Source organism: Haliotis rubra, unplaced genomic scaffold (genome assembly GCF_003918875.1).
Source record: "Haliotis rubra isolate DU_JTF1 unplaced genomic scaffold, ASM391887v1 Scf96, whole genome shotgun sequence".
Classification (NCBI taxonomy): domain Eukaryota; kingdom Metazoa; phylum Mollusca; class Gastropoda; order Lepetellida; family Haliotidae; genus Haliotis; species Haliotis rubra.
Window position 1 is genome coordinate 931,453 of NW_025767701.1, and position 18,424 is coordinate 949,876.

The window sequence follows — 18,424 nt, forward strand, 5'->3', positions numbered from 1 at the left end:
TAGCAGTGTTATCCCTTGCCTACTGGCTCTGGTGACCCTGCTACAAAGATGCGTACACCAGACCGTATTACCCTCGAGAGAAGCATACAACTTATATTTACTGCTTTACTAAATACCTATATCATTTCTAGTTATATCATTCTTAAACAAAATTAAATTTATAACTGACAAAATAGCATAACTAATAGGACAGTAACGATGCATCGAACTATCGATGGATTGCAATTGTTGAGGGACTCCGATAGCAATTAATCGATGGTAGAAACGAAAAACTATCGATGCAACGATAGTATGTGATAGTATCTATCGTTCAGTAATTGACTTCCGTTGATAAATGCGCAGCGCAAAATGCAGAAAGTACCAGATTCGTTCACTTCGAATTTGAGTTATCCGCCCCTGTTACCTCTTAAACAAACATGACTGTTTACTTGATCTGAGTTTCAAGTTTCTTGCCAACTATCAAAAGAGACTGAAACTACGTTAACTTGTTTTCATTTCATATAAACTATATATTCATTTGGGAAATGAATTCAAATGAAACAATTCAAGGAGGAAAAAAACCTATTGTAATAGATGACCACAATAAACTATCTCTATCGCAATAACACTCTTTACACATTCTCTGCATCCTCTACAGCACAAATCTTCTGCCCGCGTAAAGACGCCATCGCAACAATATGTTGCAATAGACTATCGCTATCGAAATAGTATGTTGCAGTTTCCCCTCAATTGTCACCCTAATAATTATTCAATTGTTCCCATGAGAGGGTATGTCCCATCTCATTCAAGGTTAGCAATGTTTCATACTACGTGCTTCTAGAATATGTGTAACGTTTGGCTAAACTGAAATTCCAACGGCTGAGGGAATGGTGTAAATCCAGCTAGGGTCCATGCAGGCAGCAAAAGTAATGTAAGTCCCCATGGTCGCTTGTATGGTGATCTCCCTTCAGTTTCTGGTGATCTATAGCCCATTTATATTATGTATTATTCCCTTTAATGATATTTTTTTGTAAAAACATGCTAGGTTTACCTTACTATCTGATACTCGTTTTACTGTCTATCGTAGACAGGTATTAAGCTTTAAAATGTACTTATCTTTTATCTATAAATTGTTCTCGCCACGGTATCACCGAAATATTGCCGATGTGACGATAAAATAATAACTCACTCACTCACAAATATTCCATCACGTACAAAAGGTTTAATTGTGTCATGGTGTACTTTCTTCCCTTTCAGTGTTGAATCACGTAATTCATGACATCAGTGATGCCGGTGAGTAACTGTAAATGTGGTTGGTGGTGAAAGCAGATAAGGGGATAGGCAGCTGAGTTTGTCAGAAGGACAACCGTATAAATGTCAAACGCTTAAAATAGTTTTGAATTGTATATAATTCAAGCCTGTGGTTGACATTGTGATCATCATCCATACAACGTTACGATGAAGCACCAGGTTAGATTTGGTCTTCATTAACCAAAGTTTGCCGTCCATAGCCTATTCCAACATAACCAATACCTATCACACGCTATTATTCTTAAAATAGCGTTATCCAAAGTGAGTACAATTTTACATCCCAACCGCACTGTTGCAGCGGGATATATATACTTATAACATATGGTGACACAGGTATTTTAAACTAGTTTTATCACACCGTCAATCCAATATGTAAGACTACTATGTAATCCATAAAATGTTTAACTGTGAGTCCCAAACGCCACACTCTTTAAAGTGTAGTGTCTACAACCAGGAAAGTTATCAACATTTACGTGGCCAGATTATAGTATTGGAGTGTTTAATTAATTTTCTTTGATGTTACCCAATTTGTATTTCTGAGGAAAGCGATTCCCTCCAGGCACATCGGCTCCAAACGAGGCTCTTGTGCTCTGACGTTCAACCGTTATATTTCCATTTCAGTTGTACAAAACCAGCAGGTTTCAAATACCGTGACAGCCATTATGAATAAACGTAAGTAGGTCAACAGAGAGATCCAATCCATTTTCCCAAGACGTTCACTTTACAAAACAAGGTCTCTAATATGGTGATCTACCTCCAGTTGCTTCGACCTGTAGCCCCTTTTAATATTGTATTGTTCTGAATAGTGGTTTAATTTAAACTCACTTCTTACTTTTAAATCTGTAGTTGTGACAATCTAGTTATTTTATTATCCTTTGGCGACAGATTTATGACATGATATGATATAACTTTATTCGTTATGACTAAATTACATTCTTAGTCACGATATGGATGAACTATTGCCGACTGTCTATATCCTTTTACTCACTCACTGAAAATAAGAGTTCAACTTTGAAATATAGTATAAGGATGAACCGAACATGCATTCACACCCATTGAGAATTCGCATTTGTGTTTTGTAACCTTGGAGTCGTGAATAGTGTACACCTTGATAGAACTGGTTTCACATGGCTACATCAACATATATCTGTTTAGTATTACAAATAATAAAACAAAATGAGGTTCACCATGCTTTGGCCTATCGCGGAACTGAGGCACTGACCATTCCCAGAATAGGATCTTGGTACGATTATGTACACGGAAAAATGTACGTGAGAAAAAAACATTTAGGTTTTACACAGCAAGAATATGCATGGAAAGATTATCGCCCAGCATGGACATGCATAGTCAGAGTATTGCACAACAGGAATATGTATGGGGGAATTAAGATACAGAACGAATATGCATGGGAAATTAAGGTATAGCAGGGATATGTATGGGGAAATTAAGGTATAGCAGGGATATGTATGGGGTAATTAAGGTATAGCAGGGATATGTATGGGGGGAATTAAAGAAAAGCAGGGATATGTATGGTGAAATTAAGGTATGGCAGGTATATGTATCGAGAAATGAAGGTTAGCAGGGATATGTATGGGGGAAATTAATGTATAGCAGAGATATGTATCGGGAAATGAAGGTATAGCAGGGATGTGTATGGGGGAAATTAAAGTATAGCAGGGAAATGTATCGGGAAATGAAGGTATAGCAGGGATATGCATGGGGGAATTAATGTATAGCAGGGATATGCATGGGGGAAATTAATGTATAGCAGGGATACGAATGGGGAAATTAAGGTACAGAAGGAATATGCACGGAAAAATAAGGTGCATCAGGGATATGTATGGGGAACTTAAGGTACAGAAGGAATATGTATGGTGAAATTAAGGCACAGCAGGAATATACATAAGGAAATTAAGTGAGTGAGTGAGTTAATATTTAACGTCACATCGGCAATATCTCAGCCATATCGTGACGAAAACAATTTATACAAGAACAAGTGAAAACATTTAGAAGAGTAAAACCTGTCGACGATGGACAGTGAAAACATTAGAATATCACAGATATGAATATAAAACTAGCGAGCAAAGCTTAAACATTCCAATTAAAGAAGACAATACAGTATAAAACACGGGCTATAGATCGCCAACAACTGAAGGTAGATCACCATACTATGAACTATGGGGACTTACATTACTTTTGCTAACTATATGGGCCCTAGCTGGATTTACACCATCCCTTCAGTCGCTGGCGATTGTGGGAATATTTAGCCGAGAGTTAAAATAACAAAAATACTACGTTTAAAATGTGGTAAATTTATATTTTACTTTGAGAGTTTTGGGACTTACGTACCCTCTCAGGCGGACAATAATTTTACAGTACAGGAAATTTAAGGTACAGCAGGGATATGCATTTGGAAATTTAGGTACAACAGGTATGCCTGGACAGATTACCACAGCAGTGTTCTGCATGGAAGGATGATCGCACAGAAGGAATATGTCGGGGAATATGGGATTCAGAAATAGGCCTTGGTAAATTTGACAGAAGCTATATACGGTTCAGACCTGCTTCACACTAAAACTGTGGTAAAATAACTAAAACGTGTTTATCTGCATATCTGACTAATTATTGCAACATCAAATCAAATAGCAAATTGCAGCTTGTCAGTTTGTGTCTAATTATTCACATGACACATTTGTGTAAATAAGATGAACGAAAATCCTCCCCGACAATCCTCGATATTTTGATCACTGTCGTTTGAGTGAGTGAGGGAGGGAGTGAATGAGTGTTCTTTTCCGCCGTGTTTAGCATTATTTCAGCAAAGGGTTTCACACATTGCACCCATGTGAGGAATCGACCAGAATCGACAAGCGAACACTTTAACCACCAGGCTACCCCACCGCCCCAACTGTCGTTTGAACATCGAGGCGAATGTCGGTTTAAGTAACCAGTTTAACTCAAACCTGTCGATTGCAGTTTTGCGTCCGAATTCACCCAAAATATTACTGGATAAATCGTTATTAGTGTTCAAGATAAATATATACAAACTTTTGATAACCGGTTTGCATATTCATAATATTTCTTTGCTCTTATTGTACTAATTCTGAGAGTTGATGTTAGTTAGTTTGGTTGTTGTAAACGCCGCACTCAGCAATATTCCAGCTATATGGCGGCGGACTGTAAATATTCGAGCCTGCACAAGATAGTCCAGACCAGTGATCAACAACATGAGCATCGATCAATGCAAATGGGATACGATGACATGTGTGAATCAATGTAGCGAGCCTGACTACCCGATCCCGTAGGTCGCCTTTTACGACAAGAATGGTTTGCTGAATGTGAATTGTAACCAGGATCTCCCAAGTTCATAAAGGAGGTCGTTGGTACAGAATGTTAAAATCCAGACGGACATCCCATTCCTTGACCTACCCATTGACAACATGGCCAGTTTTAAAACGTACTTGTGAAAATATCAGTATTGAACTATTTTTTTAGCAAATGATTTTCCTTATCTGCGATAAGATCAGACCGTATAAAATATCTTTATGTATATTTATCATGGAATATTTTGCTTCATCGTGAACGAGACACAATTTGCAAAATTTTTTTCTTTATACATTAGCATATGAATTGACTAAAATGTATTTATGTCTGTCATATAGCAGGCATGGCCTTTTGTCATTCGACGTATATTATATCCAGATGTTAAATAATAATTGTTGCACAGTTGAACTTGTATCGATAAGTAAATACGTGGCGTGTTTTTTTTCTCTGTATGGTGTAACAAAATATTTGTCTACATTTAACAGTGTTTGTAATTCATGCCTGCTGTTACTATTTGAATTTACTTTACAACCTCCTTGACATGATGTTATGGTGTACTCTCCTCGCTGTAAACTTAGTGTAAGAGGTAGACCTCCTGCAGCGTGACCACAGCTGTGTAGCTACACATAATGCTGCATCAAAACATCTCAGATTCAAAGATCAACCTCGAAGCATATCTCTGGATTACAGCGTGATGGGGTAGGGTAATGATTAAATCGTTATTCGTCACAAAAAAACACCCTGGTTCAATTTGTCAAATGGGTACAATGTGTGAACATTTCTGGTGATATTGCTGGACTATTGCGGGAATATTGCTGGAATATTGCTAAACCATACTCAATCACTCTCTTAGTCTTAGGATTGCATGACGTCAGCGTGACTTATTCAAATTCAGTTAAATCCACATTTGATGACGCCCACTTGTCAACGCAACGAGTCAACTGGTTCCTGCAGTGCATCTCCAATTGTCTCAGTGGCAACCTCGATGACCAACCGACCATTTTAGGCGCCAAAGGCAACATCACTGTAGAGGCTCTGTTCACGTGCAATAGGTTCTGTATCACCGCTGGACCTAACTTTAATAACACAAACCACACCCATGTCGGTATCGCCGTCGGTGAGTATGGCAGTACCCAACTTTAATACAAAGAACCACACCCTAAACACTATCAACGTCATTGAGTGTGGCAGTACCCAACTTCAATGTTACGAAGCAGGCTCCAGACAATGTCATAGTCAGTGAGTGCAGCAGTTCCAAACTACATGTAGGTGAGCCTAGAGGTGTGACTCCATGTAGATGAGACTAGAGGTGTGACTCCATGTAGGTGAGACTAGAGGTGTGACTGCATGTAGGTGAGCCTATAGGTGTGACTCCATGTAGGTGAGACTAGAGGTGTGCCTGCATTGAAGTGAGACTAGAGGTGTGACTCCATGTAGGTGAGCCTAGAGGTGTGACTCCATGTAGGTGAGACTAGAGGTGTGACTCCATGTAGGTGCGACTAGAGGTGTGCCTGCATTGAAGTGAGACTAGAGGCGTCAATGCATGTAGGTGAGACTAGAGGTGTGACTACATGGAGGTGAGACTAGAGGTATGACTGCAAGTAGGTGAGACTAGGGGTGTGACTGCATGTGAGGGGAATGCATTGTATGTAGGTGAGACTAGAGGTGTGACTGCATGTAGGTGAGACTAGAGGTGTGACTGCATGTAGGTGACACTAGAGGTGTGACTGATTGCATGTAGGTGAGACTAGAGGTGTGACTGCATGTAGGTGAGCCTAGAGGTGTGACTGCATGTAGGTGAGACTAGAGGTGTGACTCCATGTAGGTGAGACTAGAGGTGTGACTGCATGTAGGCGAGACTAGAGGTGTGACTGCATGTAGGTGAGACTAGAGGTGTGACTGACTAGGGTGTGACTGCATGCATGTAGGTGAGACTAGAGGTGTGACTGCATGTAGGTGAGACTAGAGGTGTGACTGCATGTAGGTGAGACTAGAGGTGTGACTGCATGTAGGTGAGACTAGAGGTGTGACTGCATGTAGGTGAGACTAGAGGTGTGACTGCATGTAGGGGTGAGACTAGAGGTGTGACTGCATGTAGGTGAGACTAGAGGTGTGACTGCATGAGAGAGGTGAGACTAGAGGTGTAGGTGACTGCATGTAGGTGAGACTAGAGTGAGCATGTAGAGGGTGAGAGGTGTGACTGCATGTAGGTGAGACTAGAAACTAAGTGTGACTGCATGTAGGTGAGCCTAGAGGTGAGACTAGAGGTGAGACTAGAGGTGTGACTGCATGTAGGAGTGAGACTAGAGGTGTGACTCCATGTAGGTGAGACTAGAGGTGTGACTGCATGTAGGTGAGACTAGAGGTGTGACTGCATGTAGGTGAGACTAGAAGTGTGACTCCATGTAGGTGAGACTAGAGGTGTGACTGCATGTAGGTGAGACTAGAGGTGTGACTGCATGTAGGTGAGACTAGAGGTGTGACTGCATGTAGGTGAGACTAGAGGTGTGACTGCATGTAGGTGAGACTAGAGGTGTGACTGCATGTAGACTAGAGGTGAGACTAGTAGGTGAGACTAGAGGTGTGTGACTACATGTAGGTGAGACTAGAAGTGTGACTGCATGTAGGTGAGACTAGAAGTGTGACTGCATGTAGGTGAGACTAGAGTGTGACTGCATGTAGGTGAGACTAGAGGTGTGACTGCATGTAGAGTGAGACTAGAGGTGTGACTGCATGTAGGTGAGACTAGAAGTGTGTGACATGTAGCATGTAGACTAGAGTGACACTATGTGAGTGAGCCTAGAGGTGTGACTGCATGTAGGTGAGACTAGAGGTGTGACTGCATGTAGGGTGAGACTAGAGGTGTGACTGCATGTAGGTGAGACTAGAGGTGTGACTGCATGTGGAATTGAGACTAGGAACTACTAGGTGTGAGACTGCATGTGACTGCATGTGAGACTAGAGGTGTGACTGCATGTAAGAGTGAGACTAGAGGTGTGACTGCATGTAGGTGAGACTAGAGGTGTGACTGCATGAGAGTGAGACTAGAGGTGTGACTGCATGTGGGGTGAGACTAGAGGTGTGACTGTGTGACTGCATGTAGGAACTAGAGAGTGTGACTGCATGTAGGTGAGACTAGAGGTGTGACTGCATGTAGGTGAGACTAGAGGTGTGACTGCATGTAGGTGAGACTAGAGGTGTGACTACATGTAGGTGAGACTAGAGGTGTGACTGCATGTAGGTGAGACTAGAGGTGTGACTGCATGTAGGTGAGACTAGAGGTGTGACTGCATGTAGGTGAGCCTAGAGGTGTGACTGCATGTAAGTGTGAGACTAGAGGTGTGACTGCATGTAGGTGAGACTAGAGACTATGTAGGAGGTGAGACTAGCATGTACTACATGTAGGTGAGACTAGAGGTGTGACTGCATGTAGGTGGAGTGAGACTAGAGTGTGACTGCATGTAGGTGAGACTAGTGAGCTAGAGGTGTGACTGCATGTAGTGAGACTAGAGGGTGTGACTGCATGTAGGTGAGACTAGAGGGGTAGATGTAGTGAGACTAGAGGGTGTGACTGCATGTAGAATGAGGTGTGACTAGAGGTGTGACTCCATGTGGAGTGAGACTAGAGGTGTGACTGCATGTAGGTGGAGTGTGACTGCATGTAGAGAGACTAGAGACTGCTGCATGTAGGTGAGACTAGAGGTGTGACTGATGTAGACTACATGAGACTAAGGTGAGACTATGAAGTGAGACTAGACTGCATGTAGGTGAGACTAGAGGTGTGACTGCATGTAGGTGAGACTAGAGGTGTGACTGCATGTAGGTGAGCCTAGAGGTGTGACTACATGTAGGTGAGACTAGAGGTGTGACTGCATGTAGGTGAGACTAGAGGTGTGACTGCATGTAGGTGAGACTAGAGGTGTGACTGCATGTAGGTGAGACTAGAGGTGTGACTGCATGTAGGTGAGACTAGAGGTGTGACTACATGTAGGTGAGACTAGAGAGTGTGACTGCATGTAGGTGAGACTAGAGGTGTGACTGCATGTAGGTGAGACTAGAGGTGTGACTGCATGTAGGTGAGACTAGAGGTGTGACTGCATGTAGGTGAGACTAGAGGTGTGACTGCATGTAGGTGAGACTAGAGGTGTGACTGCATGTAGGTGAGACTAGAGGTGTGACTGCATGTAGGTGAGACTAGAGGTGTGACTGCATGTAGGTGAGACTAGAGGTGTGACTGCATGTAGGTGAGACTAGAGGTGTGACTGCATGTAGGTGAGACTAGAGGTGTGACTGCATGTAGGTGAGACTAGAGGTGTGACTGCATGTAGGTGAGACTAGAGGTGTGACTGCATGTAGGTGAGACTAGAGGTGTGACTGCATGTAGGTGAGACTAGAGGTGTGACTCCATGTAGGTGAGACTAGAGGTGTGACTGCATGTAGGTGAGACTAGAGGTGTGACTCCATGTAGGTGAGACTAGAGGTGTGACTGCATGTAGGTGAGACTAGGGGTGTGACTGCATGTAGGTGAGACTAGAGGTGTGACTGCATGTAGGTGAGACTAGAGGTGTGACTGCATGTAGGTGAGACTAGAGGTGTGACTGCATGTAGGTGAGACTAGAGGTGTGACTGCATGTAGGTGAGACTAGAGGTGTGACTGCATGTAGGTGAGACTAGAGGTGTGACTGCATGTAGGTGAGACTAGAGGTGTGACTGCATGTAGGTGAGACTAGAGGTGAGACTAGGTGTGACTGCATGTAGGTGAGACTAGAGGTGTGACTGCATGTAGGTGAGACTAGAGGTGTGACTGCATGTAGGTGAGACTAGAGGTGTGACTGCATGTAGGTGAGACTAGAGGTGTGACTGCATGTAGGTGAGACTAGAAGTGTGACTGCATGTAGGTGAGACTAGAGGTGTGACTGCATGTAGGTGAGACTAGAGGTGTGACTGCATGTAGGTGAGACTAGAGGTGTGACTGCATGTAGGGGAGAGACTAGAGGTGTGACTGCATGTAGGTGAGACTAGAGGTGTGACTACATGTAGGTGAGACTAGAGGTGTGACTGCATGTAGGTGAGCCTAGAGGTGTGACTACATGTAGGTGAGACTAGAAGGTGTGACTGCATGTAGGTGAGACTAGAGGTGTGACTGCATGTAGGTGAGACTAGAAGTGTGACTGCATGTAGGTGAGACTAGAGGTGTGACTGCATGTAAGATGAGACTAGAGGTGAGACTATGTGAGAGACTAGAAGTGTGACTGCATGTAATGAGACTAGAGGTGAGACTGCATGTGGGTGTGACTGCATGTGTAGGTGAGACTAGGGGCAGAGGTGTGACTGCATGTAGGTGAGACTAGAGGTGTGTGACTACATGTAGGTGAGACTAGAGTGTGACTGCATGTAGGTGAGAGACTAGAGGTGTGACTGCATGTAGGTGAGACTAGAGAGTGTGACTGCATGTAGGTGAGACTAGAGTGTGTGACTCCATGTAGGTGAGACTAGAGGTGTGACTACATGTAGAGACTAGAGGTGTGACTGCATGTAGGTGAGACTAGAGGTGTGACTGCATGTGAGGTGAGACTAGAGGTGTGACTGCATGTGTAGGTGAGACTAGAGGTGTGACTGCATGTAGGTGAGACTAGAGGTGTGACTGCATGTAGGTGAGACTAGAGGTGTGACTACATGTAGGTGAGACTAGAGGTGTGACTGCATGTAGGTGAGACTAGAGGTGTGACTACATGTAGGTGAGACTAGAGGTGTGACCATGGGAGTGGTGAGACTAGAGAGGGTGTGACTGCATGTGAGACTAGAGGTGTGACTGCATGTAGGTGAGACTAGAGGTGTGACTGCATGTAGGTGAGACTAGAGGTGTGACTGCATGTAGGTGAGACTAGAGGTGTGACTGCATGTAGGTGAGACTAGAGGTGTGACTGCATGTAGGTGAGACTAGAGGTGTGACTACATGTAGGTGAGACTAGAGGTGTGACTGCATGTAGGTGAGACTAGAGGTGTGACTGCATGTAGGTGAGACTAGAGGTGTGACTGCATGTAGGTGAGACTAGAGGTGTGACTGCATGTAGGTGAGACTAGAGGTGTGACTGCATGTAGGTGAGACTAGAGGTGTGACTGCATGTAGGTGAGACTAGAGGTGTGACTGCATGTAGGTGAGACTAGAGGTGTGACTACATGTAGGTGAGACTAGAGGTGTGACTGCATGTAGGTGAGACTAGAGGTGTGACTGCATGTAGGTGAGACTAGAGGTGTGACTGCATGTAGGTGAGACTAGAGGTGTGACTGCATGTAGGTGAGACTAGAGGTGTGACTGCATGTAGAGTGAGACTAGAGGTGTGACTGCATGTAGGTGAGACTAGAGGTGTGACTGCATGTAGGTGAGACTAGAAGTGTGACTGCATGTAGGTGAGACTAGAGGTGTGACTGCATGTAGGTGAGACTAGAGGTGTGACTGCATGTAGGTGAGACTAGAAGTGTGACTGCATGTAGGTGAGACTAGAGGTGTGACTGCATGTAGGTGAGACTAGAGGTGTGACTGCATATGGTGAATTGAGACTAGAGTGTGACTGCATGTAGGTGAGACTAGAGGTGTGACTGCATGTAGGTGAGACTAGAAGTGTGACTGCATGTAGGTGAGGTAGAGGTGTGACTACATGTGGTGACTGCATGTAGGTGAGACTATGTAGGTGAGACTAGAGTGTGACTGCATGTAGGTGAGACTAGAGGTGTGACTGCATGTAGGTGAGACTAGAGGTGTGACTGCATGTAGGTGAGACTAGAGGTGTGACTGCATGTAGGTGAGACTAGAGGTGTGACTACATGTAGGTGAGACTAGAGGTGTGACTACATGTAGGTGAACTAGTGTGACTAGAAGTGTGACTGCATGTAGGTGAGACTAGAGGTGTGACTGCATGTAGGTGAGACTAGAGGTGTGACTGCATGTAGGTGAGACTAGAGGTGTGACTGCATGTAGGTGAGACTAGAGGTGTGACTGCATGTAGGTGAGACTAGAAGTGTGACTGCATGTAGGTGAGACTAGAGGTGTGACTGCATGTAGGTGAGACTAGAGGTGTGACTGCATGTAGGTGAGACTAGAGGTGTGACTGCATGTAGGTGAGACTAGAGGTGTGACTGCATGTAGGTGAGACTAGAGGTGTGACTGCATGTAGGTGAGACTAGAGGTGTGACTGCATGTAGGTGAGACTAGAGGTGTGACTGCATGTAGGTGAGACTAGAAGTGTGACTGCATGTAGGTGAGACTAGAGGTGTGACTGCATGTAGGTGAGACTAGAGTGTGTGACTGCATGGGGAGGTGAGACTAGAGACTAGGTGTGACTGCATGTAGGTGAGACTAGAGGTGTGACTGCATGTAGGTGAGACTAGAGGTGTGACATGTAGGGTGAGACTAGAGGTGTGACTGCATGTAGGGTGAGACTAGAGGTGTGACTGCATGTAGGTGAGACTAGAGGTGTGACTGCATGTGGAGGTGAGACTAGAGGTGTGACTGCATGTAGGTGAGACTAGAGTGTGACTGCATGTAGGTGAGACTAGAGGTGTGACTGCATGTAAGGTGAGACTAGAGGTGTGACTGCATGTAGGTGAGACTAGAGGTGTGACTGCATGTAGGTGAGACTAGAGTGTGACTGCATGTAGAGTGAGACTAGAGGTGTGACTGCATGTAGGTGAGACTAGAGTGTGTGACTGCATGTAGGTGTGAGACTAGAGGTGTAGAGTGAGACTAGATGTAGGTGACTGCATAGAGGTGTGACTGCATGTAGGTGAGACTAGAAGTGTGACTGCATGTAGGTGAGACTAGAGGGTGTGACTGTATGTAGGTGAGACTAGAAGTGTGACTGCATGTAGGTGAGACTAGAGGTGTGACTGCATGTAGGTGAGACTAGAGGTGTGACTGCATGTAGGTGAGACTAGAGGTGTGACTGCATGTAGGTGAGACTAGAGGTGTGACTGCATGTAGGTGAGACTAGAGGTGTGACTGCATGTAGGTGAGACTAGAGGTGTGACTGCATGTAGGTGAGACTAGAGGTGTGACTGCATGTAGGTGAGACTAGAGATGTGACTGCATGTGTGACTGCATGTAGGTGAGACTAGAGGTGTGACTGCATGTAGAGTGAGACTAGAGGTGTGACTGCATGTAGGTGAGACTAGAGGTGTGACTGCATGTAGGTGAGACTAGAGGTGTGACTGCATGTAGGTGAGACTAGAGGTGTGACTGCATGTAAGTGAGACTAGAGGTGTGACTGCATGTAGGTGAGACTAGAGGTGTGACTGCATGTAGGTGAGACTAGAGGTGTGACTGCATGTAGGTGAGACTAGAGGTGTGACTACATGTAGGTGAGACTAGAGGTGTGACTGCATGTAGGTGAGACTAGAGGTGTGACTGCATGTAGGTGAGACTAGAGGTGTGACTGCATGTAGGTGAGACTAGAAGTGTGACTGCATGTAGGTGAGACTAGAGGTGTGTGACTGCATGTAGGTGAGACTAGAGGTGTGACTGCATGTAGGTGAGACTAGAGGTGTGACTGCATGTAGGTGAGACTAGAGGTGTGACTACATGTAGGTGAGACTAGAGGTGTGTGACTGCATGTAGGTGAGACTAGAAGGTGTGACTAGAGGTGTGACTGTGTAGGTGAGACTAGAGGTGTGACTGCATGGTGAGTGAGAGGTACTGAGGTGAATGTGACTGCATGTAGGTGAGACTAGAGGTGTGACTGCATGTAGAGGTGAGACTAGAGAGTGTGACTGCATGTAGGTGAGACTAGAGGTGTGTGACTGCATGTAGGTGAGACTAGAGGTGTGTGACTGACATGTAGGTAGGTGAGACTAGAGGTGTGACTGCATGTAGGTGAGACTAGAGGCTAGAGGTGTGACTACATGTACTGGTGAGACTAGAGGTGTGACTGCATGTAGGTGAGACTAGAGGTGTGACTGCATGTAGGTGAGACTAGAGGTGTGACTGCATGTAGGTGAGACTAGAGGTGTGTGACTGCCATGTAGGTGAGAGACTAGAGTGTGACTGCATGTAGGTGAGACTAGAAGTGTGTGACTGCATGTAGGTGAGACTAGAGGTGTGTGACTGCATGTAAGTGAGACTAGAGGTGTGACTGCATGTAGGTGAGACCAGAGAGGTGTGACTGCATGTAGGTGAGACTAGAGGTGTGACTGCATGTAGGTGAGACTAGAGGTGTGACTGCATGTAGGTGAGAGACTAGAGGTGTGACTGCATGTGAGAGGTGAGACTAGAGAGTGTGACTGCATGTAGGTGAGACTAGAGGTGTGACTGCATGTAGGTGAGACTAGAGGTGTGACTGCATGTAGGTGAGACTAGAGGTGTGACTAGAGCATTTAAGTGAGACTAGAGGTGACTGCACCTAGGTGAGACTGCATGTAGGTGAGACTAGAGGTGTGACTGCATTTAAGGAGAGACTAGAGGTGTGACTGCACTGCATGTAGGAGAGAGTGTGAGACAGGGAGGTGTGACTGCATGTAGGTGAGACTAGAGGTGTGACTGCATGTAGGTGAGACTAGAGGTGTGACTGCATGTAAGTGAGACTAGAGGTGTGACTGCATGTAGGTGAGACTAGAGGTGTGACTGCATGTAGGTGAGACTAGAGGTGTGACTGCATGTAGGTGAGACTAGAGTGTGACTGCATTTAGTGTGGTGAGACTAGAGGTGTGACTGCATGTAGGTGAGACTAGAGGTGTGACTGCATGTAAAGTGAGACTAGAGGTGTGACTGCATGTAGGTGAGACTAGAGGTGTGACTGCATGTAGAGTGAGACTAGGGGTGTGACTGCATGTAGGTGGTGAGACTAGAGACTGAGAGGTGTGAGACTGCATGTAGGTGAGACTAGAGGTGTGACTGCATGTAGGTGAGACTAGAGGTGTGACTGCATGTAGGGTGAGACTAGACTGCATGTGTGACTGCATGTAGGTAGGTGAGACTAGAGGTGTGACTGCATGTAGGTGAGACTAGAGGTGTGACTGCATGTAGGTGAGACTAGAGGTGTGACTGCATGTAGGTGAGACTAGAGGTGTGACTGCATGTAGGTGAGACTAGAGGTGTGACTGCATGTAGGTGAGACTAGAGGCGTGTGACTAGAGGCATGCAGGTGAGACTAGAGGTGTGACTACATGTAGGTGAGACTAGAAGTGTGTGACTGCATGTAGGTGAGACTAGAGTGTGACTGCATGTAGGTGAGACTAGAGGTGTGACTGCATGTAGGTGAGACTAGAGGTGTGACTGCATGTAGGTGAGACTAGAGGTGTGACTGCATGTAGGTGAGACTAGAGGTGTGACTGCATGTAGGTGAGACTAGAGGTGTGACTGTATGTAGGTGAGACTAGAGGTGTGACTGCATGTAGGTGAGACTAGACTAGGGGTGTGACTGTATGTAGGTAAGACTAGAGGTGTGACTGCATGTGGGTGAGACTAGAGGTGTGACTCCGTGTGGGTGAGACTAGAGGTGTGACTGCATGTAGGTAACACTAGGAGTGTGACTGCATGTAGGTCGGACTAAAGATGTGACTGCATGTATGTGGGACTAGCGGTGTGACTGCATTTAAGTGATATTAGAAGTGTGACTGCATTTGGGTGAGTCGACAGGTGCGACTCCATTTAGGTGATTCTTAAGCTTGGATGTGTGGCTATATGACTGACAGGCTGGATAGCTGTTTTGACTTCGTGTGAGCATGGCTCTATGCAAGAATAAATATATGCCTTTCTACCTTTTCATTTGAGGGATGGTCAATTTGAATGTCTTTCTGTGTCTTGGTATGACTTGTCCCTTTCGCCATATGCAAGTTTATATTTACAGGGCGGTGATGACATAACGGACTACCTGGAGTGAAGGCAGCTACTGTACGCACAACCATATGTAAAATGTAAATACATCAGTTGTTTGAAACTAACTGCTCCGTTGTTGTCTACCAACTGAAGCCGAATTGTCAATGGACAAACAGTGTCAAATTGGATTTCACACAAGCCAACACAGTTCTTCGGTCCGTCACCTGTTCTCATCTGCACAAACCAGCATTACAAAAACCTTCAAGTACATCACTCAACAAGATTCCTTTACACCTGCACTAGAACACAAACCAGCTTGACAAAACCTTCAAGTACATCACCTACATGTAACAAGCTTCCTTCACACCTGCGCTAGAACACAAGCCAGCATGCCAACATTTTCAAGGACATCACCTTATAAGCTTCCTTCACACCTGCGCTAGAACATAAACCACCATGACACAACCTTCATGTACATCACCTGATAAGCTTCCTTCACACCTGCACCAAAACACAAACACAAAACCTTCAAGTGCATCACCTAAAAGTTTCCTTCACATCTGGACTACATACATACATACTTACATAGTAACATTTGTATAGCGCCGATATCCAGCTCAGCTCAGCTGCTCAAAGGCGCTTTGTTTTTCCCTCGTTCACTGGATGTCAATCTCAGCGGCACATCGTATTGTCAATCTCAACTCCCCGGGGATTATACAACTCTTGCAGCCACTAGGCGCACCTAGTTAGTGTGGCGTTCCCATCTTTACGAGGTACCCATTTACAGCTGGTTGGACTGGGACACATAGTCATAGTACTTGTCCATGTTTACTGCACGTTGCTGTACCCGCAACTGGGTGTTTGCACGTATTCATGTGGCCACCATCTGGTCATATACCAACGGATTCGTGGGTTCTTTTAAGTGCACAGGGTTGTGTACTGTACACTAGGGATTGTGACAACACTGAAAGAGTCTGAACACAAAGTTGACTCCAAGGTTTTTACACCCGGTCACAGGTGGGCTCGATCCCGGCACCTCAAGCTCGCTGGATCACTAGCCTGACGCTTTAGCCAGTTCGCCCGCCGCGCCCCCAAATTTTCAGTACACCATCCTTTTGCCAAACGTTTTTTGTTCAGAGAAATTGCTTCAAATATATTGTCGTTACATGAAGTTTCCTTGAAAAATTTTCAGTATATGTTTGTAGCTTCGAGTGTTTTCTAATTACTCCCATCGCCATACCCACCTGTATAATTTTGTGTCATTATATAGATAAAGCGATACTGTGACACGGTATAGCCAAACACGAAATAGTGATAGCAGCCAACGACATTGTAATGGCATGACACGAAATTGTGATAGCATGACACGACTTCACCGTGATGTGACACTAAATGAAGCTGACATGAGTGAGTGAGAGAGTTAAGATTTAATGTCACATCGGCAATAGTTCAGCCATATCGTGACTAAAACTAGTTCTAAAATCATAAAACATACATATAATATATAAAACCCTGTCAACGAAGGACAGTAAAACCAATAGATTATCACAGATTAAGTTAAAACTAGCTAGCATATATCTTTAAAAGTAGAAAATTATTTTTGGACAATACAATGTGAAAATGGGCTATACATCGCCAACAACTGAAGGCAGATCACCATACTAGGGACCACGGGGACTTACAGTGCCTTTGCTACATGCATGGACCCTTGCTGGACTTACACCATTCCCTCAGCCACTGGCGATTGTAGGAAAATATAGCCAGCAGTTAAAATAACAAAAATGCCAAGGTTAAAAATATATATATGTTTAAATTTTACTTTGAAAGTTTTGGGACTTACGTACCCTCTCAGGAGGACAATACTTTTATAGTACTTTTACCCCCTTTGAGGATGGAGGTGACATGATGAGAAATGGCCATAACACACCATGAACTGGCGACACGGCCAGGAAGCGATCGTGCAGTATACAGATAAAGAGATGGTGCTAATTTGATATTGCAATATGGAGTGGTCAAACAGAGAAATTACAATCTAGCGGTAAAGCGTTTCTGCAATATGGAGATCCTGCGAAATGGCGATATAGTGACAATACAGTGTGGCGGCGATATCGCGATATCGCAATATGCAACAAAATGCTGATGTAGCAAAAATGCGATATGGAGAAACGATATGGTGATAATCCAATAGTGAGTGAGTGGGTGATGTTACGTGGTATGCAAGTGAACGCACTAATTGCGAGTTACGTCCCTTTGATATGTGTGCTACGTCATTAGTTGGTGTTAGTCAGCCATGATGTTCAAGTAAAAAGGATCATCGTTCATCTCCTCTTTTGTTGTGCTTTGTTCTGAATCACTACACATAAACGAACACGTAACATGGTGGCAGCAGGTGACTACGAATGCTCTCACCCGTATGATTTCGCTCTCAATAGTGAAAATTGACTCTCTCCCTTACTGTAATGTGTTGAACTCTCGCCCTAACACAACCCACGTGCGTCGTCCTTGTAGATGTGTAGTGAACTCAATCTCTCTCTTCTCCATTCACCGATATGGTAGATCAAGTGCAGGCACAACCAGTTCTCAAACCGGTTAGCGGAATTATACCTCCAAACTTCAATCTTGACTCCAACATTGCCGAAACTTGGAAGTTCTTTCGTCAAAAATGGAGAAACTACTACATTCTCACTAAGCTATCTGACTATCCTCACAAGTATCAAGTTGCCATGATTCTAAACACTCTCAGTGATGATGCCCTGAAAATCTATAATGGATTTCACTTTACTACTCTTGAAGAGGAAAGGACTGTAGCAGAAATCATTGAAAAGTTTGATGCATTTGCAATAGGAGAAGTAAATGAAACATATGAACGTTTTGTCTTCAATAACAGACGTCAGAAGGAAGGTGAATCGTTTGAATCATTTCATGGTGCAATCAGAAATCTTGTAAAAACATGCAACTATTGCAGGGAGTGTGTACCCTCTATTGTTAGAGATCGTCTTGTGC

General features: G+C 44.4%; 1 protein-coding gene across 4 annotated transcripts in view; it reads left to right on the plus strand.

Annotated features, from left to right (window-relative positions):
- Positions 1-15,546, plus strand: part of LOC124265112 — a 41,220-nt gene extending 25,674 nt beyond the window's left edge. For 2 of the 4 annotated variants that reach the window (XM_046699903.1, XM_046699902.1), the window contains exons 3-6: positions 1,237-1,272; positions 1,912-1,962; positions 5,507-5,728; positions 15,453-15,546. In XM_046699903.1, coding sequence (XP_046555859.1) covers positions 1,237-1,272; positions 1,912-1,962; positions 5,507-5,728; positions 15,453-15,460 — 317 coding nt within the window. In that variant the 3' untranslated portion in view covers positions 15,461-15,546. The remainder of the gene's footprint in view (positions 1-1,236; positions 1,273-1,911; positions 1,963-5,506; positions 5,729-15,452) is intronic. The other 2 variants (XM_046699905.1, XM_046699904.1) reach the window with 1 other exon arrangement.
- Positions 15,547-18,424: the final 2,878 nt, after the last annotated feature.